Genomic DNA, 25,231 nt, shown 5'->3' with positions numbered 1-25,231 from the left:
CAAGCTCTTCCCCCACTCTGTTTTCTCTCCTGTTCTCAATACACTCTGCCTCAAACCTGTCTTGCTTTCTTTCTTCCGTGCTCGCTGCCTGGAGGTCAGGGCCGTCTCCCTCCTCCCTGATTCTGGCCTGGGAAGTGGGGCGGGACTGTTCAGTTAGGTGTGAATGTGTGGTGTGTCTCCTGTGCTGCCTGCATCTGCTGTGTCTGGATCAGCCATGGGCACAGATGTGTGCTGGCTTGGAAGCAAGGTGCCTTCTTCCCCAGAAGCCAGAACCCGATGGAAAGCACGTTCCTCTGTTTTCTCCTTCCTCAGAGTTTGGCTAAAAAGGCTGTAGAACCTGGGGAAAACCCACAATCTCTTACAGTTCAGGTTGGTTTGAGTTCTTAAAAAGTGGAATTTAAATGCCAGCGCATACATTTTCCTGTTCCCTCAGGTCCCCTTCTCTCCCTACAACAGCGGTTCTCAACCTGTGGGTCGAGACCCCTTTGGCGGTCGAACGACCCTTTCACAAGGGTCGCCTAAGACCATCCTGCATATCAGATATTTACATTACAATTCATAACAGTAGCAACATTACAGTTATGAAGTAGCAACGAAAATAATTTTATGGTTGGGTCACAACATGAGGAACTGCATTTAAAGGGCCAGAAGGTTGAGAACCACTGCCCTACAATGTAAATCTGGCCATTTCCCAAGCTCATCACCACCTGCCTCCAGAAAACACTGAATTTCTGCCCCTGGTGGAGAGGAACACACTGCCATTGAGTCAGAACTGGATTCCAGTCCCAGATCTGCACCTGACTTCTGTGACCTTAGACAACCCCTTCCTACCTCTGGGCCTCAGTTTTCCCCTTCCATTGCAATGGAAGAACCTCAGAAGGCAGTATGGGACTAGGTCTGGTCTCTAGCAGTTCCAGTCTGACTTTGCTCTCCTCATGCCTTCACCCCACACATGTGCCCTGCTTTGGGGCTGGTGCTGGGTTAAGCATGCACTTTGTGAATTTTCACTCATGTGTATTTCACAGTAGTCCTGGTATATACAGAAATTCAGGGTGCATTGAGATCTTTGCCAGAGAGTGAACAGCTCTGATTTCCTGCAGCCTTTTTGTATTGTGCACCCCTCCCAACCCCCCCATACACACACACAGAGAGTCAGTATCCAGCCATGGCAATTCCGATGAGGTCAGGCTCTGGCCCACCTCCAAATGATGAGGAGCTGTTCACCACTGCCCCCAACATTCCAATACAAGCTGTTATTCCTTCCACTTGCTGGCCCTAACTTTCCCCTTGTGGCCACCAAAGGCAGAGACAACCCTTAGAGATTTCAGACAATTACCTCAGCTCCCCCTGCCTCAGACTACTCTTCTGGCTAAAGAGCCCTGGTTGCTCTGCCTCAATGCGTGTTGATGGGCTTTGATCATGAACTCTTGGCCCCACTTCCCTCAGCTGGGCTGACAGCAAGCTTCCTGGGATGTTGCGCAGACAGAGCAGCTCCCAGAGTCTCTGGCTCACGTATAAACAACTCTGATCCTGGGAGTATAAGGGTGGATCCCATGCCAAGCTTTAACTTTCTTACTTGGTGACTGAGGCCCAGGTCACTCCAGCATTGCCATCCCGTGAAGAACTGTTCAGGCGGCTGTACAAACTGCATCAAGAGTCAGAGCTGGATTCTAGTCCCGTATCTGCACCTGACTCCCATGTGACCTTAGACAACCCCTTCCCACCTCTGGGCCTTTTTCTCCTTCCATGCAGAAGGTTCAAATTCTGTGTCTGGACTCATCTACTAGCTACTACATTGGAGAAAACAGATACTTGTGTCCACTGCTTGCTTTTGATTGGGATAAATTAGATTCTGATCAGATGAGAGGCTGAAGGGCTTGGCTGTGGCTGATTACTGATTGGATTAGAGAATGGATGTTATGAGATACTGACTGAGCAGGAGGCACTGAATGGACTGGCTAGTTCTGGACTCTGAGGGATGATTGGTGGTGAATTTGGATTGGATTGAAGGCTGAGTGGACTGGTTTGTTGCTGGGATCTGATTGGATGAACAATTGGTTTAGCAGATCCATGCTGGGGAAGGATCCCCACTCCCTACACTTTCATACCAGTTCAGACTGTTTAAGCATGATGTGGCCTTCAAGCAGCAGACAGTTTCTCTTTCTCTCTCTCTCTCCCCCTCTCATACTCACACACACACACACACACACACACACATTCTCTGGTGAGCAGAACATACTGGATAGTTACTTACATCTTTGAACTTCATCTTCACCATTGGAAAATGGGTGTGATAATGCCAGCTATGTCACCAGTCTGTTGTGAGGATCTAATGTGAGACAAATGAGACTGAGCCTTGTAGACTGGAAAGTCCCTAAGTAGGCAGGAAATAAATATGATAGAGTATTTATAAGCTTAAAGATGTCCATACTACCCACCTCATGCCAAAAGAAGTCCAGTGAGGGGAGCGTGCTGTCTAGAGAGGAATGACACAACTTCCTTTTGTGTTTCCATCTGTCAGTGGGAACTTCCTTCCTGCTCAAGACATTCAAGGAAAAATTAGAAGGCGACCATGGCAACAGGGCAGTGGAGTTGGGGCTGAGAGAGTCTTTGCCTAAGCCCAACCTTAATAATAATGATAAAAATGTTTTAATTTTAGAATAGATAATACATCCATTTGGTTCAAAAATCTAAACTTACATAAAAAGTGATACAGAATGCCTTATTCCCACCCTTGTGCCTGTGTGCTTTGCCCCACTCACCCCATTTCCTAGCGAACCACTTCGGTTAGTTTCACGTGAATCCCTCCAGTATTTCTTTATGATGAATGACATCTAGTGAGCACTTTCTTTCTCCCAGTAAATCATCTAATACATGTAACACTCTTTACATTAGTTATCTCATTCAATTCTCACAATAGCCCGATGGGGTACGTGCTGACATGAGACCCCCATTTTACAGAGGAGGAAACTGAAGTCCAGAGGTTTCCAGTTGCTTCTGCTGCTGAAGCAACTTGCCCAAGTTCATTCAGTAAGTACAGGGGTCTGTCTCCAAAGTGAGAGTTCGTGACCAGTAGTCACCTGCCTCCCTGTTAAGTGCAGGGGCAGGCATGTGGGCTTTTTCTTTTAAATAAATATATTTTTATTGATTTCAGAGAAGAAAGGCGAGGAAGAGAGAGAGAGAAAAGAAACATCAAGGATAATGATTGATTGGCTGCCTCCTGCACGCTCCCCACTGGGGATCGAGCCAGCAACCCAGGCATGTGCTCTTGACCTGATTCGGACCTAGGACCCTTCAATCCGCAGGCTGGCGCTCTATCCACTGCGCCAAACGAGCTAGGGCCAGCGTGGGCTTTTTCAAGCATCTGGGCTGAGCATGGGGGCATCTACGTTTTATTGCAGGCACTACCTGACTTTAGTCGCTGGCTTTCCTGACTGTACAACGGACAAATCAAACTCGGCCCCTTCCAAAACCCCGGCGTGGAGCACCCCAACACTAACGCTTGCCCCCACCCTCTCTGCTCTCTCCACAGGACCGCCGCGAGAGCCGGCCCACCTCCCCGCCCTGGACGCCAGGCGCGTCCCGGCCCCCCAGCAGCCTGGACGGCTGGGTGAGCCCACGGCCATGGGAGCCCGCCCGCGGGGGCAGCATGAGCAGCCCCCCGCCTCTGCCGCCGCCGCCACCCATGTCTCCTTCCTGGAGCGAGCGCTCGGTATCCCCACTACGACCTGAGACGGAGGTGCGGCCCCCCAGCCGCCAACTGCAGGCTCTGCTGGCCCGAAACATAATCAACGCGGCCCGGCGCAAGAGCGCCTCCCCGAGGCCGGCGGGCGCCGAGAGCCTGCGGCCCTTCTCCCCGCCCAGGGCACCGCTGCCACCGCCACCACCACCGCGCATGCGCTCGCCGCAGCCTGCCCGCCCCGGCCCAGCAGCCACCCCGGGGGCCACGTTTGCCCCAATCCCGCGGAGCCCGCTGCTGGCTGGGCCCTCGCCCTGCGCCAGCCCCCGCAGCCCGCCGCCCACACCGTCCAGGCCCTTCCCCTATCGCCGCTCGCCCACGGACTCCGATGTGTCCCTCGACTCTGAGGACTCCGGGGCGAAGTCGCCCGGCATCCTGGGCTACAACATCTGTCCCCGCGGGTGGAATGGGAGCCTGAGGCTCAAGCGTGGCAGCCTCCCCACCGAGGCCTCCTGCACCACCTAAAGCCTCCCCCTTCCCATCCCAGGAGGGCCTATCAACCTTGGGATATCTCAGCACCACATCCCCAAAGGGTCTGGCCCGTTTGGACAGCCCCAGAGATAAGGGGTTAAGGGCCAGAGCTCTGGGCGTGGAGTAGTGATCCAAGCTTGGGTTCTAGCTCTAACGATATCATTCAATCTGAGAAGGCTAAAAGGAGTCCTTGTGTGAACCTGGCAAAGACCCTTCCTCTGTCTGACCCTCAGCTTTTCCAATGAGGCTTTGGCCAAAGCAATCTCCGAAAGTCTAAATGCCCCCAACACACACACACAGGCCCCCCGGCCTTGGAAGAGTTGATGCATTCCAGGGTTCCATACTCCCTCCATTCCTGGCTCTCCTCTCTGGAGTCTGGCAAATGAGGGGTATGTTCAGAAGATCCTAGGCCTAAGTTCCCTGTCCAGGTCCTGGCTTGACCATCCTCCTTCCTGGCTCCAAGTCCCAGGCAATAGCAGCTGTTTTCCATCCCTGCCCAGACAAGCTCTATTTTTACCACCGTGACCTTTAGTGAAGTCTCCCAGGCCAGCTCAAGGTGCCCCGCTCCTCTGGAGAGAAGAGGCAGGAAGATTCCTCCTCCCAGATCCCTCTTATACTTTTCTCCATCCCAGCTCAAACTGCCGAGGGCATCTTAACTGCAGCCCAAGAAGAGAGCTTTACTGCAATGATTTCCCCCAGGCCCAGGACTTGGGCCTCTAGGAATGCTATAGGTGCCTCCAACCCTATCCCTTCTGGGCCCTTTCATGGCAGCCCTTTCAAAGCTGAGCCCTTTCAGAGTTGACACGGAGCTCTCTGCTAGCCTGTGGCTTTACCTGATGGCCCTGAGTTTGAGGTTGACCATATGGAAAGAGGGAAGCAAAGATTTCCTTGTTATAGGATGTACGCAAGCAGTGGCCAGATGCACAGAAGATATTCTAGTAGAAAATGGATTGGCTCAGATGACCTGAGGGCTCTTCCAGTCCTGAAATGTATTCCTCAGTATTAGGAAGGGAAGGAGAGTACTAGTGGAGATTTGGATGGGCAGAATTCAGGGGCAGGTGAGCTTGGGTGGGTGAGAAGTTAGACCAGAGCCAACCTATGTTTCTGGTTTCTTAGGAAGCATCCACTCTTCAGTTCCAGGCCCCAGCATCCATATCATACCCAGATGAGTGGGCACTATTCTATCTCCTTCCCATTGCACTCTGGCTTAGCTAGTACCCGGTGCCCAGTGACCTTGGGGAGCCTGGCAGCAGACTCTAGCATGTCCCTTAAATCCTGGTGGCTCTGATTCCAATCCCCAGAGGGACATGGGAAGGAAGTGGCTAAGTTCCACAGTTTCCAGAGTTGGCTGTGATGCCCTCTAGAAGTTCAGAATATTTACTTTAGGATATTAAGTGCGGGGGTGCAGGTGGGGGTGGTGGTGTTAGAACTGGCTGAAGATCAGAGGTGTGTAGGTGAAAGGATACCAGGATGTTGCTAAAGATGAAGGATAGAGTGTGATTTTGGGTTGGGGTAGACTTACCCTAACCCAAACTCACTTGTTAGACCTGGAACCCTTAAGTGAAGCTAGGAGAAGCTGGGGATCAGGGTGTGACTGGGGTGCTTGGAATAAAGAAGTGATCCCAGAGGGTTCCTAGGGTATAAGGATTGGGAACACAGGCTCTGTTGGTGGGAAGATGAGGGGTCAATGATGAGTGACCACATTTACCAAAGTCCTCTCCTGCTTCAGGGTCCCTTGTAACATAGAAGCCAAACTAAGGCCTGTTTCAAAGAAGAGACATTATTAGGCCACTGGCTAAGGCAGTGGCATAGAACAGCTACTTCTACCTGCATTTACACAAAGAGCCAGCAGGAGGCAGCCTTGGAAAGCTGAAGTTCTGTATGGCTATTCCCTTGCTTCACTGCCTTCTCACTATCTTCTCCTCTAACCCACTAGAGATTGCCTGCGTCCTGTCTCTTGTCTCCTATAGAATTCAGCTCTGGCCCTAAATAAATGCTTCCTGAATCCTTTTGCCTCCTGGGTCATTTTCGGCTGTGTCTAAAGCCCTTCCTTTCTCCCCAACCATGGGACAGTCCATGGGACTTAGGGTGGATGAGAATGTTTGATACACATGGGATGGGAGCTTGAGAAGTAGCAACCATGAGAAGAGATAGGGAACAACATAAAAACTCCAGGCCATAGGAGATGTCACTGAGTTGAAGTCCTGGTTCTATCGTCTACTAGCTAGGTGACCCAGGGTAAACCCACTCCTTTTCTCTTTAGGCCTCAGCTTCCCTATCTGTGTAATGAGTGAGCTGGGCTAAGATGTCTCAGGGTGGTATTGCCCAGGCCCTGACCACAAGGCACTGTCACTGGAGTGTGCAGGGCCAAGCTGGGGCAGGGCTCAGGGCTCTGGGCTGCTTCCTCAGAAGCAGGTCAGAGCTCCAGGCAAGAGCAGGAGGTAATGTTCAAGTCCAGACAATCCTAGTGAGAGCAGGACAAACCATTAGGAGTGCTCCTCTCCTGATGGGGGCATCCTTTGCCCGAAGAAGGGAACTGTGGCCCCACTCCCAGGTGAGGCCATGCCTGCCCTAGGAACATTCCTCACCTTCCTATCTGGACGCTCAGGCCCTGCAGAGGCTGAGTAGAGGAACCCAAGTGGAAGAAAGCCGCGCCCAGGCCGTCTACAGCAAAGTCCAGGCTCTTCCTAAGAAGGTTGTCAGAAATACGTCCTTAGACAGTGTCTGTCACACAGGTACAGATACCCCTGCCCAGGCCCTGTGCATCCTTGCTGCTCCCACCCTTCCATGGGAGTAGTTGGTATGCCTCTCCCCCAATCTTTATTTTTAGCTGGAGCCTTCCCTGAATGCAGTATCCCCCCTGCCCAATCTGCTCCTCCTGTTACCTTCCTTAGTCACCTAAGCCAGACACCGGAGTGGCCCTCTCCTCACCTCCCACATTCAATCTCTCACAAGGACCTAGTGATTCCCCAAATACCCCTCGAATCCCTCTCCTCCTATGGATGCCCTCTGTCACTGCCCATTAAGGCACCCCATCCCTCCCCTGACCATAGTGAAGGCCTGCCTCCAGTATGACCCCTTCCCTGCACCCCCCCCCCCCCCATTTTCCATATGGCAGCCAGAGATATCTTTGGAAAAATGCCAATCTGACCACTCCATCCCACCACTTTAAACTCTTCACGGCTCTTTATAAAGCACACTTGCCTTTTGAAAAGCTTGCTGTGATCTGGCCCCTGCCCACCTGTCTGGCCTCATCTCTCAGCACTGCCCCACCCCCCAGTTCTGGCTCTACTTGCCGACCTCCTACCATCTTTATACATGACCCGGCCTCTGCCTGCAATTCCTGTGTCCTCTCTCTGCCCAGTGAACTCCCACTCAGCCTTCAAGGCCCAGCTCAAATGTCTCTTCCTCTGGGAAGCCTTCCCCACCCCCAAGGCTGAGCTGATGGCACCCTCCCCTGGGTCCTCCCAGAGCATTTCCCATGATGCGTCTCAAAGGCTTATTTATGGGCCTGACTTGGGCCTGGCTGAGCTCCTTGAGCACGGAGTCCTGCCTTATTTATTTACAGTCCATAGAGGCTCAGAGAATGTGAGAAGGTGGAGGGAGAGAAGAAGGAAGGAGGCAGAAAGAAGAAGAGAAGGCAGGAAAGAAAGAATAAGTCAAACAAAGATACTGAAGGACAATTCATCCATCCACCCATCCATCTACCTATCCATCCATCCATCCATCCATCCATCCATCCATCCATCCAACAAATATCTATGGTAATCCTATCAGGCTCCATTCTAGGCACTAAGGATACAATTAGCAAGCTCAAGTGACTGGAGACTGACTCTCAGCATTTCCAGGTGACTTTGGTGTGTGCATATGAACGTTTGTGTGTTCGTGTGTGCAAAGCCTTCTGTCGGCAAGGGCCTGCTGCTGGGGCACCTGTCTTCCCTGGGGCCTGGTGCTTTTAGCATCTGTCCCTGGATCCTGTTGCAGCCCGAAATAAGGCTTTGAGCCACAACAAGGCAGGGACAATTCGTCAGCTGAAGCCAGAGCTGGCTGCAGGGCACACTCAGCTCTCTGACCGCCCGACGGCTGCACGGACACTGACCACCCAACTCTCAGCTCCTCGACAGAGGCGTTAATCTTGAGGGTCTGATATTCTCTCTGCCCACGGTGGTCCCAGCGCTCAGGTACCAGGATCCTAGGGGAATTTGAGGAGCTGTGGGGAGTGGGTGGAGGAGATGAGCCAATTCCCAGAGCCCCTTCCTGTCCAAGAAGGGGAAGGGACTGCAGAGTCTGGGGAGTGTGGGGCCTCGTTGAAGCCTGAATCCTGAGTTGGAAAGGGAGGGATTCTAAGCCTAGGTTACTCTAGGTTAAACGGGGAAGGGGTGGCTAGGATTCATGGTGGGGGTTAGCTAATGGCTCTGCTCAGGATTCCAAGATTTTTAGGGAGTAGAGGGAAGTAGGGTGCCTGTCTGGAAAATGAGGGGCCCTTCCCAATGTCTGTGAATTTCTGAAAAGGGGGTGATGATCGAGAAACAGGTCTGCGGACTGTGGAGTCCTCAGGGGTCACAGCCGGAGCTCTCTCAATCATCTCATGACCCTCACCCAAATGCGTGCAGACGTGCTCATGTTTGCATCATTTTAGGGGGCTCACGGATGCTTTTGAAGCCCATCCATGGATCCCCATGATCTAGCCCAACCCTTTATGTTACAGAGGGGGAAACTGAGTCACAGAGCTGGAAAGCAACTTGCTCACAGTTATAGAGGGAGTCAGAGACACCGATTAGCTGCCAAGCTACCCAGCTCAGTGCCCACTGACCTAGGCTGGGAGTGAGTGTGGGGGTCCAGACGGTAGGAAGGAATATAGGAAAATCTGGAAAAAAGCAGAGGTGTGTAACAGGGGTGTGTAATCTGTCGGGGGTTCAAAGGATCTGCCTCCTCTTTTGGGGGGCAAGTTTGGGGATTTAGACTTGGGGCCTGCAGGGGTTTGGGGGAGGTTCTGAACCTCATTTTATTTGCAAATTTCCTAGAAAGTGTCATGAGATACAAATGGGGGGTGGGTGGAGGAGGAGAAAGAGAAGGGTGAGAAAGAAGAGAGCACCATGGGGTACTAGACTTATTGGGGTGATCACTTCGTAAGTTGTATAACTATCTAATCACTATGCCATACACCTAAAACTAATATAATTTTGTGTGTCAACTGTAATTTTAAAATAAAAACATTATTAAAATAAAAGGGAGCATCATGAAAGTCAGTTCTGGGGTGAGGGTATAGGAGGGGATGATGGTTTTCTCAGCTTCCTTGGACCAGCCTGTGCCCTCAAGTCTTAGGGCCAAGTACTAGGGAAAGGAAGGGAGGGCCAGCCTTGCAGACCCCAGTGTCACCCATGCCTATCCACCTATACCCCTTCTCCCCCTGATGTAAACCTCCAACTTCTTTCAGCCACTGATCAGAGCTCACCTACATCAGTGGATGAAAATAGTTTGAGACCCCCACCTCCCACCCGTAATGTCCCAGAGTTTACCCCCTAAAGAGAGAGTGCTCCTCTAGCTGCATGGAAGCACTGAGCATCTCCCTCACCCTCCCTGGACTCAGCCTCCTCCTCTGTATGTAGAGACCCCAAAGGCCCACCCAGCTCAGACAGCCCTTGCTTGAGACCTTGGGGTGGGCTGGAGTTGAGTGGGCCAGGGACTTGAAGGAGGCCTGGGAGGGCAATGGAGGCGGCCTGGCCCATTTGTGGATCATCTCATCTACAGGATGATCCCCAAGGAGCAGAAGGAGCCAGTGATGGCTGCCATGGGGGACCAAGCTGGACCAGGTAAGGTGGACCCAGCCTGTGTGCATTCCTCAGACCCCATCCTTTTTTGGTCCCAGATTGCAGTCACTCAGGTCTGCTGGCCCCAGGCCTACAAAAACAGGTATGAGTTCCAGGCCAGCCCCAAGGGAGTGCCTGTGGAATCTGCCACCTGGGCTGGAAGCTCCCCAAAGCATTGGGAAGGGCGTTGCCCTGCTGTCCTCACATCCAGAAGCTGCAGTTGCGTGCCCTAGACCAAGCCTGGCCCCAGCTAAGTCCTTGCCTCAGTCTCAAATGGAACTCGACGGGCTCTGATCCCAGATCCAGCCTTAACTGCAGCCCCAAGCTCCCCACACGCTTGTCCTTGCTTGTTGAAACTGCGTCTCACGGAGTCCCCATGGCAAGAGACGGGTTGGGGGAAAAGTGGGCAGGTGTCAAGAACAGGCTACCCCAGTTGGACTCAAACCATTTCACTTAAAAACCGACTCATCCTAATGCATAAATCATCTAAAATACATGTTTATCAACTTTATAAGACCTCTCAGAACTCTTGGCATAATTTTGGAGTCTATATACTTGGCTTACTTTAGAGCATTTCAAGAATTTAAAAAAAGCAAATTCAACTAAGTCAGGCCTCTCAAACTTTCATGTCAATCACAGTGACATGGTGTTGGTTAAAATGCAGATTGCCAGCATCCACCCCAGGGGTTCTGACTCAGTGGACCTGGGGAGGGGGCCATGCATTGCCTTTTAGACCAGCACCTGGGTTATTCCGACACAGGTGGACAGTGAGCCGAGCTCTGATAAACCCTAAGTTCACTGCTAAGTTTTGCCTAAGAAGTACTTAAGCATATGTGAGTCATCCTCTTAACCTGTTTTATGTGTTCTTGCCTCCTTTTGTGTGAGTCAAGTTTTTTCTTTTATTCCATGATTTCATGTGCTGAAACACACAACTTTGTGAAGTGTTGGTTGGTGCTCTAACCAGAAGAATAGGGCCATGCATTCTCTCTTCTAAGCAATTAATTTGATCCCAAAATATTGGCACACATCATTTATGCCAGACTGGAAATATGTAAAATGTTGACTATTGCTAGGTTATTACTTAAAGACAATTTTGAAACTAAAGAAAAATATAAAGTAAAAAAACAAAACAAAAACTACCTCATGGTTTTGCTACCAAAAGACACCCATTGCAGAGTAAGAATAATGAAAATACCATTACTGTGTGCTTATCATGTGTCAGATACTGTGCTAAGAGCTTTGATGCTTTATGTTACATAACCTCCACAACAACTCTGTCAACTAGACATTATTATCACCATTTAACAGATGAGAAACTGAGGCCCAGAGGAGATAGGTAGTCACACATCCTAGTAGGTGATATAACCGAGATTTCACTCCAGATCTGCTTCTTTACTATATGGTTATACAAATAACACATCTATACATATAAAAGCCTAAGCGACCGGCCAACCAGCTGACCAGCCGACTGGCTGGTAGCTATGACACGCACTGACTACCAGGAGCTGCTGAGCTGCGGTGACTTGGCAGCTGTGGTTCTCGGGTGATGCACCGGAACCAGAGAGGAGGGAGCCCGATTCTGGGCTGTGTCACCCGAGAACCACCTCTCGCAATCTGCGACCCCTCGGGGGATGTCAGGGAGTCAGTTTTGGCCCGATCCCTGTAGGCCAGGCCGAGGGACCCCACTGGTGCACACATCCATGCACCGGGCCTCTAGTCATTTTAGAAAATATTCAGACAAAACAGACATGAAGGACTTTGAAAGTGAGAGTTCCTTCTAGTAGAACCATCTGGAGATAACCAATGTTCTAATATTTATGTCAACCCTTTTTCTGTTCATATATAAACATATTTATATAAATGCAAATACACACGTGTGGTCTAAAGACTATACACTGTGTTCTTCAACTTAAATTTCTTTTCACTTAGCAGCATACCACAGACTCCTTTCCATCCTCACCACCTCCCCCTGCTTCCCTAGCATGTCATATGTTATATATTTTATACTCATACAAACCTTCAAATGGTGTCATGAAGGCTCGTCTCAGGGTGGAACCCTTAGGAGCAGAGTATGAGGATTCTTGAGCAAGTGACTTACTGAGGTTGCACTCTCAGGAGAAGGGAAGTGAAGTAGGACAGGGCAGGGGAAATTGCTGAGCAAGGATGTAGGCTCAGCTGTAGCTCAGATTTAGTCTGACCCTGGGGGTGCCACAGAAATCACCCCATCTTCAGCAAGAACCATGACCCCTTCTGTCCACCTGGGCAGTTTTTTGCAGAAGGTGGCAGTTGTGGGCTGTCAACCACTGATAAAGGGCACCTTGGCAGCATCCACCACAGACTGATCCCAGGTTTCGTAATTTGAAACCTCACTGTAATAAACATTCTTGTACTTATATCTTCGGGCATATTTATTCCATTTTTCTCCCCAAGAATGAATGCCAGAATTGCTTAGTCAAATAGGTTTTGTCTATAGCTTTTTTTCTTTTCTTTTTTTTTTTTAAATACTAAACTCTGATCGTCTGGATAATATTTGAGAATATAATGCCAGAAGACTTTTTGTTATATTTGTTTTTTATGTTTTTGTTTCTTTCTTTTTTTTTGTATTTTTAAGTGTGCAGTACATTTTGTTTTAAAAAAATAACAGTGCAAACAATTACAATTTCTAGCCCTCCATCTTCCTCTGTCCCATAAGTCATCATTGCTAATATTAGGCATGGTCTTTGCAGATTTTTCAATGCATGTATGAACATATATTTATTTATTTTTTAAAATATATTTTATTGATTTTTTACAGAGAGGAAGGGAGAGAGATGGAGAGTTAGAAACATCGATGAGAGAGAAACATTGATCAGCTGCCTCCTGCACATCTCCTACTGGGGATGTGCCTGCAACCCAGGTACATGCCCTTGACCGGAATCGAACCCGGGACCCTTCAGTCCACAGGCCGACGCTCTATCCAGTGAGCCAAACCGGTTTTGGCTATTTATTTTTTTAAATATACAAGTGGGACCTTAGAATATAGATTTTCCTGAAACGTACTTTTCCCCCTTCTAACCTACAGCGGATTCCTTTATGCCCCTAACATGTAGAAGGTGCTCTGTCTATATCTGCTGAAAGAATGAGAAAAACATCAACCTCCTTTTCAAAAAGGCTCTGTAGGAGTCCACTGAATGGAATGAGTCACAGCCCCTGACTGGCCTCAGTGCTGCCTGGTGACCATGTCCATCTCCCCGGCCTGTTCACCCACCCATGCTACTCTCAGACAACTTTGGCAACCTCTCTCCTCAACCCTCCAATGCCTCCTCCCCCATCTTCATTCTCAGTTAATGACCTTCTTATTTCACTGAGAAAAGTGAAGTCACCAGAGAGAACATCTGCAAGCTGCCCCCTCCACAGCTGTCCATTGCTTGGCCTTATGTCCACGTTCTCAGTTTTCCTTCCTGATGTGGTAGATGAACTCTCCTTGCCAGTCTGAAGCCAACCCTTCTAGTTGGGCACCGGATGCCCTCCCCTCCCTCTCTCTTACTCAAGGACAGATATGCCTTCAGTAATTCTCCACTCTCTCTATTGCATGTCAAATTTTCCCATCAGCTAACAAACATGCTGTTATTTCTCCCTCTTTAGAAACAAACAAATAAACGAACAACCCCTCCTGACTGCACAGCTGCCTTCAGCCATGGTCTAGAGCAGTGTTCGCCAACCGGTGGTCCGTGAGGTCGGAAGGGTTGGAGAACGCTGGTCTAGAGCACAGCTCCTCAAAGCAGTTGTCTCTACTTTCTTCTCCTTCTCTTCTTCTAACATTTTACCAAGCCAATTTCCAAACACGTAAAAGGAGAGTGCAAATCCCCATGGCCCTCCTTTCATTTCTGGAATCCAAAGCAAATCCCAAAGAGTATGTCATTTCATGCTCTAAATACTTCCGAATGCTTAAAAAACATAAAAATGATTTCCTTACACACCACAAAGTTATCAGCACACAAAACAAAATTAGCAATACTGTCTAATAACCAGTCTCAGTCAACTTTCTCCAATCTTCTACTTTGTTATAATGAGGATTCAAATAAGGGTCATTGTTTCTATTTGGTTGCTATGTCCCTTAAATCTCCTTTAATCTAAAACAACCCCCACTTATTTTTCCCATGTCACTCACTCTTTTGAAGAAACCAGGCCAGTTGCCCTGTAGAATGTTCCACGTCCTAGATTTGGCTCATTGCTTCCTCGTGGTGTGGCCCAACGGTTCCTCTGTCCATTTTCTCTTGAACCCTCTCCAATAAGGCTTTGACACCCAATACTTCCCAGCAACTGCTTCTGTGAAGATCACCAATAGTAACGGCACATTACTAAATATCATCGTCAATTTAGCCCTCATCTTACTTGACACATCAGCAGCATCTGAGTCTGTTGATCAGCCCATCTTCCTTGAAATGCTTTAATCATTTGGTTTCCAGGACACCATGCTCTAGATTTCCTCCTGCCTCACTGGGTGCTCCTCCCAGGCTCCAGGGCTGTGTCATTCCTCCGTCTAAATGTTGGAGCCCCAAGCTATAAACTGGCTATTGTCTCAACTATAAGAGGAGAAATAAGTGTGATGTTCTTCATTGAAAACATCACACTTATTTCTCTTCTTATGCCCCAATCTTGATCTCAGGTCAGTTACCTCCCATGAACTCGAGTCTCTCCACATGGATACATACAAGTCTCTTTAAACCTTATATGCCCAATTTTGAAGAAATGAGGGGGTCTTAAATATGGAGTAAGCATTATATAAAACAGAAATTTGCTCACTTGGAAAGGTCGAGATCTTAAACTGAATTCCCAACTCTCCCCACAATTTCTCCTCCTCCAGACCTTCCACATCTCAGGGAGTGGCCGCTCCAACCTTCCAGTGACTCGGGCCAGAAAGCCTGCTGTCGCCCTCCCACTCTACCCTCTCTCTTTCGTATCCCTTACCCAGGGCTTACCTTTAAAGATATCGAGGAACTGGCCATTTCTCACTACCTCCACCGCTGTGGGCAAAGAGCTGCACAGGAAATCCATGGAATAAGTAAACACAAACGGCCAAAGGACATCTGAAACGATGCTCATTTCACTGTCAGACACATGCAAATTAAACTCTGAGGTGTCATCTCTGCCCACCAGGTGGACAGAGTCCACTGAATGATGGCACTCAGTGTTGGCAAGTGTGGGGAGAAGCCGGCATTCTCGCACACCACGGACAGTGCCATGAGGAGATATCCTTAGAAGTGTCTCTGAGTGGCCTGGCCTCTCCCTGCAGTCCCTTTGCTGGACCTGGGCAAGAAGCTGAGCATGCCCCAGGACTTAATGATGGAGGAGCTATCACTACGCAACAATCGAGGATCCCTCCTCTTCCAGGAGAGACAGCGCCGTGTGCAGAAATTCACCTTTGAGCTTGCTGCCAGCCAGCGGGAGGTAAGACCCCATTGTGCTCATAGGGAAACTGAGGCCCAGAGAGGCCAGCGGTTTGCCTAAAACCAAATAGCCAGGTGAGGACCTCTGGCACCTGGGCAGTCCCTCAAGCTCCAGCTAGAGAGGGCTGTGACATTCCCATCAGACTGACCCCCTGCCTTGCTGTGTGAACCTAGAAGTTTTGTCTTCAATGCACATCTCTCTCCCAAGACAAAATATAACATGGAGTGGGCAGGGGGAGCTGCAGAGTGAAGGGGCTCCAGCTCCTACCAATGGTGCTGAAAAATAGTCATGTGTGCTGGGCTGAATTTGCAGCAAGCTAAATTTAGATTCAACCTGATCTAAGATGGAAAACACAGAATGTCCCTTTCTCTGCTTCCCACTGGAAGAAGGACAAGACCGCAGACCAGTCAGCTGGTAGAGAACGGAGGCAAGGATGCTTATCCTCAGGCTTCAAAAAGGCAGCAGGCAGTTTCGGCCACCCTAATGAACGCAGGGGCATCTCATCCGTACTCCACCCAATTTCTGGATGAGACAGGAGGCAACTGAGTTTTATGGCAGAATAATGAAGGTAACAAACACTTACCTTTGCTATGTATCTAAGACACAGGTAGCTAAGAACTTAAATGTTATCAGCTCATTTATCGCTCAAAAAGTGAGTTTATCATCATCTCCATTTCACAGAGAGGGAAACTGAGTTCAGGGAGGTTATTTGCCCAGGGTTAATATTATAGTAGCAACTATATACAAAGTATCTCTCTGTCCTGGGCACTGGGTTTAGGGCACTGCACAATTCACTCATAACCCTCCCCCAACATCTCCAGGAGGTAGGTGCTAGGATTATGTGCCCCTCTTTTTTGTGGAGGGTGATCCCTGGCCCCTTGCCTACCCCTCACTCCCACTCCCAGACGGTGGCTGGAAGAGCACTTAGGGGACGGTGACTTGGAACAGCAGAACCAGGGACAGTGAGTGTGGAGGGAGACCCCACAAGAGGGGACGCTGGGTGATGGGTCTGCAATATCAAGGCTATCCATTGCCCAGGTTGCCAACAGCCTGGAGTTGCAGAACTGCCACTCAGAGCTCCACATCTTCCCAGCCGGGGACCCTGAGGATGCCCAGCCTGAAGCTTCCCGGGTGAAGCGCGCCCCTAGCCCCAGCGCCCTGGCACCAGGTGAGTGGCCTCCCCAATCTGGACCAAAGAGGAAGGGCAGGGTTATGGGGTAGGAATCAGAGTGTGGGCACACTGCTCCACAGTGGGGCAGGAAGAGAGCCCAGAGCATCTAGTCCACCCCCTTCCCTATCCAAACACACACACCCCTCCATGGACCTAACCCAAGAGGAGCAGCAACGCACCCCAGATCACACAGCAAGTCAAGATTAGAAGCTGAACCTCAACTGGTAATTCCCCTACTCCAATCCTCCTTGTTCCCAGGGATGAGGAAGGTTACCTTTTGAGGGAACAACTTTTGGCATCACCCTCCCTGCCACACCCCATATACACTTCCCTTTCCCACCTTCGGTCTTCCCTCCCCCAACCCCTTTCTGAGGTGGGTGTGGGTGTGGGGGCCCAGGGAGAAAGGAACCCGAATGCCGTGCTCACCTCCAGGCTATGCCGAGCCACTCAAGAGCATCCCGCCAGAGAAGTTCAACCACACGGTCATCCCCAAGGGCTACCACTGCCCGTGGCAGGAGTTTGTCAGCTACCGAGACTACCAGAGCAATGGCCGAAGTCACACCCCCAGCCCTGCACAGTATCGAAATTTCAACAAGTAAGGCAGGGTGGGCAGCTTGGGGAGAGGGCGGGAGGGTGCACAGGTGCCAATCATAACCACAGCAGTAGCTGAATTTCCTGAGTACTTTCTACATGCCCGGCTGTATCTGAACATGTTATAAACATTTATTGAGCTCTTGGCCTCAGCACATAGTAGGTCCTCAATAAATGTACAGGGACTGTGCCACACATCTCATTGGATCCTCCCCACAACAGGGTGAGGCTGGTGCTACAGTTTTCCGTATTCTGCCTGTGAAGAGACCTGTTCAGAAATATCAGCAACCTGCCCAAAGTCCCAAAACAAGAACATGCAGGGCAGGGCTGGGGTCCAAGTCTGGGCTGTCTGACTCCAGAGCTTAGTTTCTTGTTCTCCATCACTACTGTGTGCCCCCTCTTTGATGCTCATAGAGGTATGCGTCCTTCCTGGGTGGGACCCCCTGATCTCACCCGTCCTAGATAGCGCAGCCTGTTCCTCATTTTCATCAATGCCTAGGAAGTGGCTTTGAGGCTGCACCAAAGCAGGGAGTAGCAGTGAGACGAACACTGGAGATGAGAGTCACAGAGGAGTGGTTTATAGTGTTTACAGCATGGGGCCTCAACGTGGGCTTAAATGCAGATTCCTTAACTGACTGTGTGACCGTGGGAAAGTGACTTAACCTCTCTGAGCCTCCATTTCCCTATCTGTAAAATGAGACTATTATTGTATCTACTTCATAAGATTGTTGTGAGGATCACATAAGAAGCCATAGCCAAAGTTTCTGGCAAGCAATAAGCTTTCAATAAACAAGAGCTGCTATTATTATCACTATTATTTACAGGTTGAAATGATAGTTGGAAAAGCTAATGGGGAATAAAAGGATATATTTAACATTCTGCCCTGAGGGCTCAGAAACAAATCATAGGGATCAAGACAGGAGCTTGGCACTGGAGGAAGACCTTGGGCTGGGGGATAGATTTCAATTGCAATTGGCTTCCTCAGACTGATGCTATTTCTGAAAAATGCTCCTCCGGCTTGGACCACAGTAAGTGTGAAAGTGGAGGGTCCGTGGAGAGGAGGCCACAGTCCAGCTCTTCTGGCATCTGCTCAGACCACACGTGGAGACTATGTCTGTCTGACAAAAATTGATGGGTGGCGCCAGGGCCTGGAGACCAGGCCCCCTGAGGAAGAGCTGAAGGAACTGGGGGTGATGAGCTTTGAGAGGAGACTGCTGAGGCAGCATGTGACTGCCCTCTAAGTCAGGGAGGGCCTTGATGGAAAGAATTATACCCAAAGGGTGTTGTGTGAGCCATGAGCCATTGGCAGATGTTCTGGGGTCTCTCGCCAGCCAGGCCTGTGCTCTCTCACCTCCTGGGGCCGTCAGACCCTGCCTGCCCAGCTATTTAAAACCGTCAGCAGACATTCAGTCCTGACAGCCAGCTTCCAGGCTGGCCAGCTCAGGTTGCAGCCCCATCCATCTAAACCTCAGGTATGACAGACAGGCACATTCTCACCAGCAGAAGGGTCTTAGGGAGCCCTGAACCTAGATCCTTCTGGGGCAGAAGGGCCAACTGAGGCAGACTGAGGAGGAACAGCAGTGTTGGTGGCCAAGCTGTGCTCAGGAGCCAGGTCTCTGGGCTCCTAGTCAAGGGTCCAATTGTGAGGCTTGCATTGGCTTGGAAACATCCCAGCCTGTCCCTAGGGGGCCTGGCTGTTGCTGCCACAGCTGGGGTAGTCCAAGCAGAAACCCTATCTCGGCTGGAACCCAGGCCCTGGCCCAAGTTTTGCCTTTCCACCCCAGGGGCAAGCACTCTCCTCTTCCCATTGAGCCCAGCTTGTGGAGAAAACAGCACATGATCAATGCTTTTTATTTCTCTTAAAATTAAAGAATAGTTTTAAAGTCACATACTTATATTCTCTTAAAAACAAACTAACTATGCAACTACAAAAGAAGGGTTTCTTTGTCCTCAATCCCAGTTTCCTTTCCAAAGGTAACACTGTTGTCAGGTTGGTGTGTAAGTTTTCAGAACATTTTCTAAGAGCAGCCACATACCAATAGGGGATATAGCATTATTTTGTGTGTATACATGTGTTTTAATACTTTGCATCTTTTTGTAACTTGCTTGCTTTTTTCACTCAACATTACGCTTTTAAAATCTACCCTACTTTATATTATTTTCATTCCTTTTGAGCTACTGTATAATATTCCATCATGTGACTACACTACTTCTGTTGTGTCCGTTCCTCTGCCAATGGACCCTGAGTTGTTTCTGTCTTGTCACTAATCCCTGCTCATATCTGCTTCCTTGTGCGTGTGTGCATGCGCTTCCCGAAGCCATATGCTTACAGGTAGAGTTGCTGGATGGCAGAATTTGCATATTTTCAGATTAAAATGATCCTGCTAAACTATCCTCCAAGGGAGCGGCACCAGTGTGCCCTCCAAACAGTAGTATATGAGTGAAGCTCTGCCCCGTTATCCATCATTTCTTCTTGCCAGTCTTATGGTTAGAAACGCAGGTCTGTTGTAATCTGCACTTCCCTGATTCTCAATGCTCTTTCTCGTCCTCCCCTTTTACTTCAGTTTGTGGCATGGTTCTCTGAGGGGAGATGAAAAGACAAAGGAAACACCCTGTTCCAACTCTGCTGCCTTCTGGAGCTTGCTTATGGGGAACCTAGAGTTCTGCTTAGGACAAGCCAATCCCAACTCTGAAAGCTTGGCTCCAATTTCTAAGCAACAAGCCATCCCAACTAGGGGCAGAGCTAGAGAAACCTGTTAAAGGTAGTGCAAAGCCTTGCTGTACAGAAGGGAAAACTGAGTCCTGGAGAGAGGCAGGGAGAGGCCCCACATAGACCCGCAAGTCAGTGTGCTGCCATCTTGTTCCTTCCCAGCCCACCTCTCCTGCTGCTCTTCTTCCCCTAGGAACCCCGTGCCATTTGGAGGACCCCTGGTGGGGGAGACCACGTCCAGGACAGGCACCCCCTTCCTCCCAGAGCTCACCAGTGGCTTGGAACTCCTCCGCCTCAGACCCAACTTCAACAGAGTGGCCCAGGGCTGGGTCCGCAACCTCCCAGAGTCTGAGGACCTGTAGCCCCAGCCTTCAGTCCCCGGTCTCAGAGTTTGGGGAATACCAGGAGCCAAGATTTGTGGACTGCACTTCACAGTTTACAAAGGGCCTTCACACACAAAACCTATTGCAAATGGCCTCAAAGGTCACAAAGTTCGGTAGTTCACAGATAATGGGGTTTAGAAAGTTTTTCCTTTTACTGAGATGCTGTCGTCTTTATTCATGCTCTAACATTTACTAAGCACCTACTATGTGCTAGACATTGTGACAGCTCCATGCAGAGGAGTCTGGTCCCTGACCTAGAGTAGGAAAAGATAGTAGGGAAGACATATTTATAAAGCAGTAAATTATCTTAATTTTTCCTAAAGCACCTGAAAAACAAAATGTAGTGAGGCAGGGGAGGGGATCTTGAACCCTGGGTGTGTGTGTGGGTGGGGGAGAGGGGGATCAATTCCAGGGGATTTGAACAGGACTTCAGAGGAGGAGTAAGAGTCGATTAAGGGAAGAGGGTGTGCTCCAGGGGAGGCACTCTTGGCCAGTGAACCAGGGTAAGCTGGAAGGGTGGAGAACTGCCATAGGGCAGGGTGTTCCTGAGCAGGGAGAGCCTGTGTTTAAGCAGTCGGTGACTCCTTGGAACAGTGGTCGCCAACCGGTGGTCTGCAGACCACTGGTGGTTTGCGAGGTCCAAAAGGTTGGTGACTGCTGGTTTAAGGAAACCTTTGGAACAGCGTCGCCAACCGATGGTCTGTGAGGTCCGAAAGGTTGGTGACCGCTGCCTTAGAAGGCCAGGTTGGGGTAAGCTGCAGTAAGAAAATGGGGAAGGTTCTTAAGCTGGGGAGTCAAGGGTCTCAGTGATTGCTATGTGGGCACAGATTGGATCAGGAAGCCTTCCAGGAGCAAGGCCTGAACTAGGAAGGTGGCCACGGGGATGGGAAGAAGGGACACCTCCCTGGGCACCTTGCAGGACAGGTGCAAAGTGGAGAACCTGTAAAGACTCCTTCCCACCTCCTTCTGCTCACCACTCTGAGCAGGCCTTGGGTAGATCTTGCCAAGTTTCCTATTGGAGTCATTCAGGGCTCTACTCTGGCTCACTAGGAAGAGGAGAGAAAGGAATGCCTTAGTTCAAGTGGTAATGAGGATGTGGTGATGATGATGGCGGCTTTTTATTGGATGCCTCAGTGCTTCAGCTGCTAGGAGGTTCTCTATATGTCCAATTTCTAAAATTCAGTACAACCCTAAAAAAAAGTATTGTCCCATTTTACAGATGTGAATATCCAGGCTCAAAAGGAGAAAAGGGCTTGTCCAGGGACAGAGCCAAAATAGATACTGTCCTATTCCAGTGGATGTCTTTTTGTACTGGGTGGCCAACCCATTGCCCACTCACTCTGGAATCACCTCTTAATAGTGCCCTGCCTTAGAGTTTAGAGGTTAAGAGTGCAGGCTGGGAAGTCAGACTGAATGGGATGGTTCTAATTGCCACTTCCAGCCATTTCTCCCCTGTGGGCCTCTGTTTCTCACCTGTAAGATGAGGACAAGAATAGTAGCCCCTGTAAGGGGTTGTTGCGAGCACAATGATGGACACATACATAATGAGCGCTAGATCATTAGACTTCATGCAACTACTGCTCTGAACTGAAGAGATGATCTTGCAGTGGATGCAGCTTGAGAAGCAGGCCTAGGATGAGACTGGAGAGAAGGAAGCCTCTAATCACTGCAGGCTCCCTTGGCCCATGAATCACCTCTTCCCCTTGCTTCCACCCGCCTATTCCCCGACCCCATTTCTCTTGAGGGGATGAGAAGGCCAGGAATCCATCTGGTTTCCAGGGCATGTGGGATAGCGGTTACCTTTACCTTCTGCTCTAGACCTTCCCTGTGTCCCACACAGTCTCAAGGGGCAGCAGCCTGACTCTTAGAATTGTTTGCAATCAATGTATCTTGAATTTGGGCACTGCTGTTTAAAGCCATGTTTCCATGCGCTGAAAACCAACCATTAAAGTGTCCTAAACAAAGAAGAGCATTACGACCACCTTAGGTTGGCTCTGCCGTGCTCTGGAGGGTAATGGCAGCCACCACAGCACAGCTGACAAGAGCCTGATGGGGAGCCTGCTGCACCCAAAGCAAATCCTCATTCCTTTCTTCTTTCGATAAAATGACTTTCACTGATGTTGTTTAAAAAAAAAACGAAAGAATTTTTACTGTAAAGATTTATATACAAACAAATAAAGGAAAAAGTAAAATGTGAAGGTATCTGCCCACATAGCTCCTCCCCTACAACACAGACCTTCCCGCCCTCTTGCACTCTGCCCCATTCCCACATACTATAGGTAACCACTGGTAGTAGCCTGGTGCTTCTAGAATTCTAGGATTATTTGAAGAGATAAATATGTACAGTGTATAGCTGTGTAAGTGCAAAGACATGTTTTTGTTTTCATGGGATCATACTGTATTATATTGTATTTTGCTTCTTTATTCAACAATAAGTAAAATGTGGATCCTGAAAAAGCCATGTCATTAACCTTTCATGTAATTTAAGGGCCCAAAACCCTTCATATAAAACTCTATACTTTTGCCTGTTTTGTTCTTTATGTAAATGAAATCATAGTGATATGGAAATGAAAAGGACCGAGAACAGCCAAAGCATTGGGAACCTGACATTAGACATAGCAGCCCTGAACATGAATGAACTACAGTTCCATGCAGCAATACAGAGACATCTCAGAACCAAAATGGTAAGCAAAGGGAGACAGGTCCATATGCATATGTTTAGTGATGCAAGGCGGTGTTAAATAAAGTCAGGGTAGTGGTAACTTTGGGGGAAAGAAAGGGTTGTGCTTGTGAGAGGACAAACTTCTGAGAGAGCTGGACATTTTCTATTTCTATGATTGTGACACAGACATTGACTTTAAAATACTTAATTTAGTTATAAATTTGTGTTTTATGCACTTTTCTGTACATATGTTATATTTTACTAAAATAATCCCTCCTTTTAAAAAAGTTAATAGATTAGTAGCAGATTAGATGAACACGAAGAATTAGTGAACTAAAATCAGCATTATATATACTTGAAGAATTTGCAAACCCCCACAGTGGGATGAAATGGACAAATTCTTAAAAAAATACAATCTCCCAAATCAAATCAGGAAGAATCAGAAAACCTGAATAGGCCAATAACAACTGATGAAATAGAAGCAGTAATCAAAAAAGTCCCAGCAAACAAAAGCCCTGGTCTGGATGCATTCACAAAGGAGTTTTACTAAACATTCAAAGAAGAACTAACACCTATCCTCGTCAAACTATTCCAAAAAATCCAAGAGGGGGGAACACTTCCAAGCTTTTTATGAAGCCAGCATTATCCTACTTTCAAAGAGAAAAACACTACATAAAGAAAGAGAATTACAGGCCAATATCCCTGATGAACATAGATGCTAAAATCCTCAACAAAATATTAGCAAATTGGATCCAGCAATATATTAAAAAGATCATACACCAGGACCAAAGGGGATTTATTCCAGGATGCAAGGCTGGTACAATATTCGAAAATCAATGAACGTGATACATCACATGAACAAATTGAAAGACAAAAATCACATGATCATATCAATAGATGCAGAAAAAGCATTCGACAAAATCCAATACCCATTTCTGATAAAAACGCTCAGCAAAGTGGGAATAAGAGGGAGCATATCTCATCATCATAAAGGCCATATATGACAAAACTACAGCCAACATCATACTCAATGGGCAAAAACTAAAACCATTTCCCCTAAGAACAAGAACAAGACAGGGATGTCTGCTTCACCACTCTTATTCAACATTAATACTAGAAGTTCTAGCCACAACGATCAGATAAGAAGAAATAAAAGGCATCCAAATTGGAAAGGAGGAAGTCATTATTCGCCAATGACATGATATTGTATATTGAAAACCCCAAAGACTCCACCAAAAAACTACTAGATTTAAGAAATGAATTTGCCAATGTAGCAGGATACAAAGTCAATAGCCAAAAATTGATAGTTTTTTTATACACCAATAATGAATTCTCAGAAAGAGAAACTAAACAAACAATCCCATTTACCATTGCAAAAAATAAAATAAAATTAAGATACTTGGTTAGAAATAAACTTAACCAAGGAGGTAAAAGATTTGTACTTGAAAAACTACAGGACTTCATTGAAAAAGAGATAGAGGAAGATATAAACAAGTGTAAGAATATATGGTGTTCATGGACTGGTAGAACTGACATCATTAAAGTATCCATACTACCCAAGGCAATCTACAGATTATGTGTAATCCCCATTAAAATACCAACAACATATTTGCTAGAACAAATACTCCAAAAATTTATATGGAACCAAAAAAGACCCTGAATAGCTGGAGCAATCTTGAGAAAGAACAAAGTTGGAGGAATCACAATACCAGATAATCAAGTTTTACTACAAAGCCACCATAATCAAAACAGCCTTTTACTGGCACAAGGACAGGCATATCTATATAATAAAAGCCTAAGCGACCCTTATGGCAGAACAACCAGAACGACTGGTCACTATGGTGGTCAGTGTGCTCCCACAGGGGGAGTGCTGCTCAGCCAGAAGCCGGCTCACTGTGGCAGAGGCAGGAGCCTCTCCAGCTTCCACAGCAGCACTAAGGAGCAGTGAGCCAAGCGGTCAGGAGCAGTGAGCAGGCAGGCTGTAAGGAGCGAGGGGTCCCAGGCTGCGAGAGGGATGTCCGCCTGCCGGCTTAGGCCCGCTCCCTGCCTCCCCCCCGCCCCCCGAAAGAGACCCCAGAAATCAACCCAAGGCATTACACTCAATTAATATTTGACAAAGGAGGCAAGAACATACAATGGAGTCAAGACAGTCTCTTTAATAAATGGTGTTGGAAAAATTGGACAGATACATGCAAAAAAAAAATGAAACTAGACCACCAACTAACACTATACACAAGGGTAAACTCAAAATGGATAAAAGACTT

The 25,231-nt window shown here is 48.4% G+C and overlaps 2 protein-coding genes and 1 long non-coding RNA gene across 5 annotated transcripts in view; 2 read left to right on the top strand and 1 right to left on the bottom strand.

Annotated features, from left to right (window-relative positions):
* SYNPO (synaptopodin) overlaps positions 1 to 6,217 on the top strand; it is a 52,251-nt gene extending 46,034 nt beyond the window's left edge. For all 3 annotated transcript variants that reach the window (XM_070414587.1, XM_070414588.1, XM_070414589.1), the window contains one exon: positions 3,533 to 6,217. In XM_070414587.1, coding sequence (XP_070270688.1) covers positions 3,533 to 4,204 — 672 coding nt within the window. In that variant the 3' untranslated portion in view covers positions 4,205 to 6,217. The remainder of the gene's footprint in view (positions 1 to 3,532) is intronic.
* Positions 1 to 14,568, bottom strand: part of LOC139010318 (uncharacterized) — a 31,275-nt gene extending 16,707 nt beyond the window's left edge. Inside the window, exons 1-3 of the long non-coding RNA XR_011471499.1 lie at positions 14,171 to 14,568; positions 2,439 to 2,535; positions 2,255 to 2,329 (exon numbers count right to left, since the gene is read on the bottom strand). This is a non-coding gene — a long non-coding RNA (uncharacterized lncRNA). The remainder of the gene's footprint in view (positions 1 to 2,254; positions 2,330 to 2,438; positions 2,536 to 14,170) is intronic.
* MYOZ3 (myozenin 3) lies at positions 6,306 to 23,149 on the top strand. The gene is made up of 6 exons (XM_070414590.1): positions 6,306 to 8,058; positions 9,962 to 10,023; positions 15,296 to 15,450; positions 16,489 to 16,618; positions 17,054 to 17,216; positions 20,116 to 23,149. Exons 2-6 carry the CDS (start codon positions 9,963 to 9,965, stop codon positions 20,282 to 20,284), a joined length of 678 nt encoding a protein of 225 aa, XP_070270691.1. The 5' UTR covers positions 6,306 to 8,058; position 9,962; the 3' UTR covers positions 20,285 to 23,149.
* The last annotated feature ends 2,082 nt before the right edge of the window (positions 23,150 to 25,231 follow it).

Source organism: Myotis yumanensis, unplaced genomic scaffold (assembly GCF_028538775.1).
Source record: "Myotis yumanensis isolate MYYU_CA2020_CCGP unplaced genomic scaffold, mMyoYum1.0.hap1 SCAF_5, whole genome shotgun sequence".
NCBI classification, from domain to species: domain Eukaryota; kingdom Metazoa; phylum Chordata; class Mammalia; order Chiroptera; family Vespertilionidae; genus Myotis; species Myotis yumanensis.
This window is presented reverse-complemented; position numbering and strand designations above follow the sequence as displayed.

Coding starts and splice junctions, on each gene's coding strand:
- MYOZ3 (XM_070414590.1), top strand. CDS start 9,963: ATGATCCCCAAGGAGCAGAAGGAGCCAGTGATGGCTGCCATGGGGGAC. Junction 10,024..15,295: donor GGGGGACCAAGCTGGACCAG/GTAAGGTGGACC, acceptor CTCTCCCTGCAG/TCCCTTTGCTGGACCTGGGC. Junction 17,217..20,115: donor CAGTATCGAAATTTCAACAA/GTAAGGCAGGGT, acceptor TTCTTCCCCTAG/GAACCCCGTGCCATTTGGAG.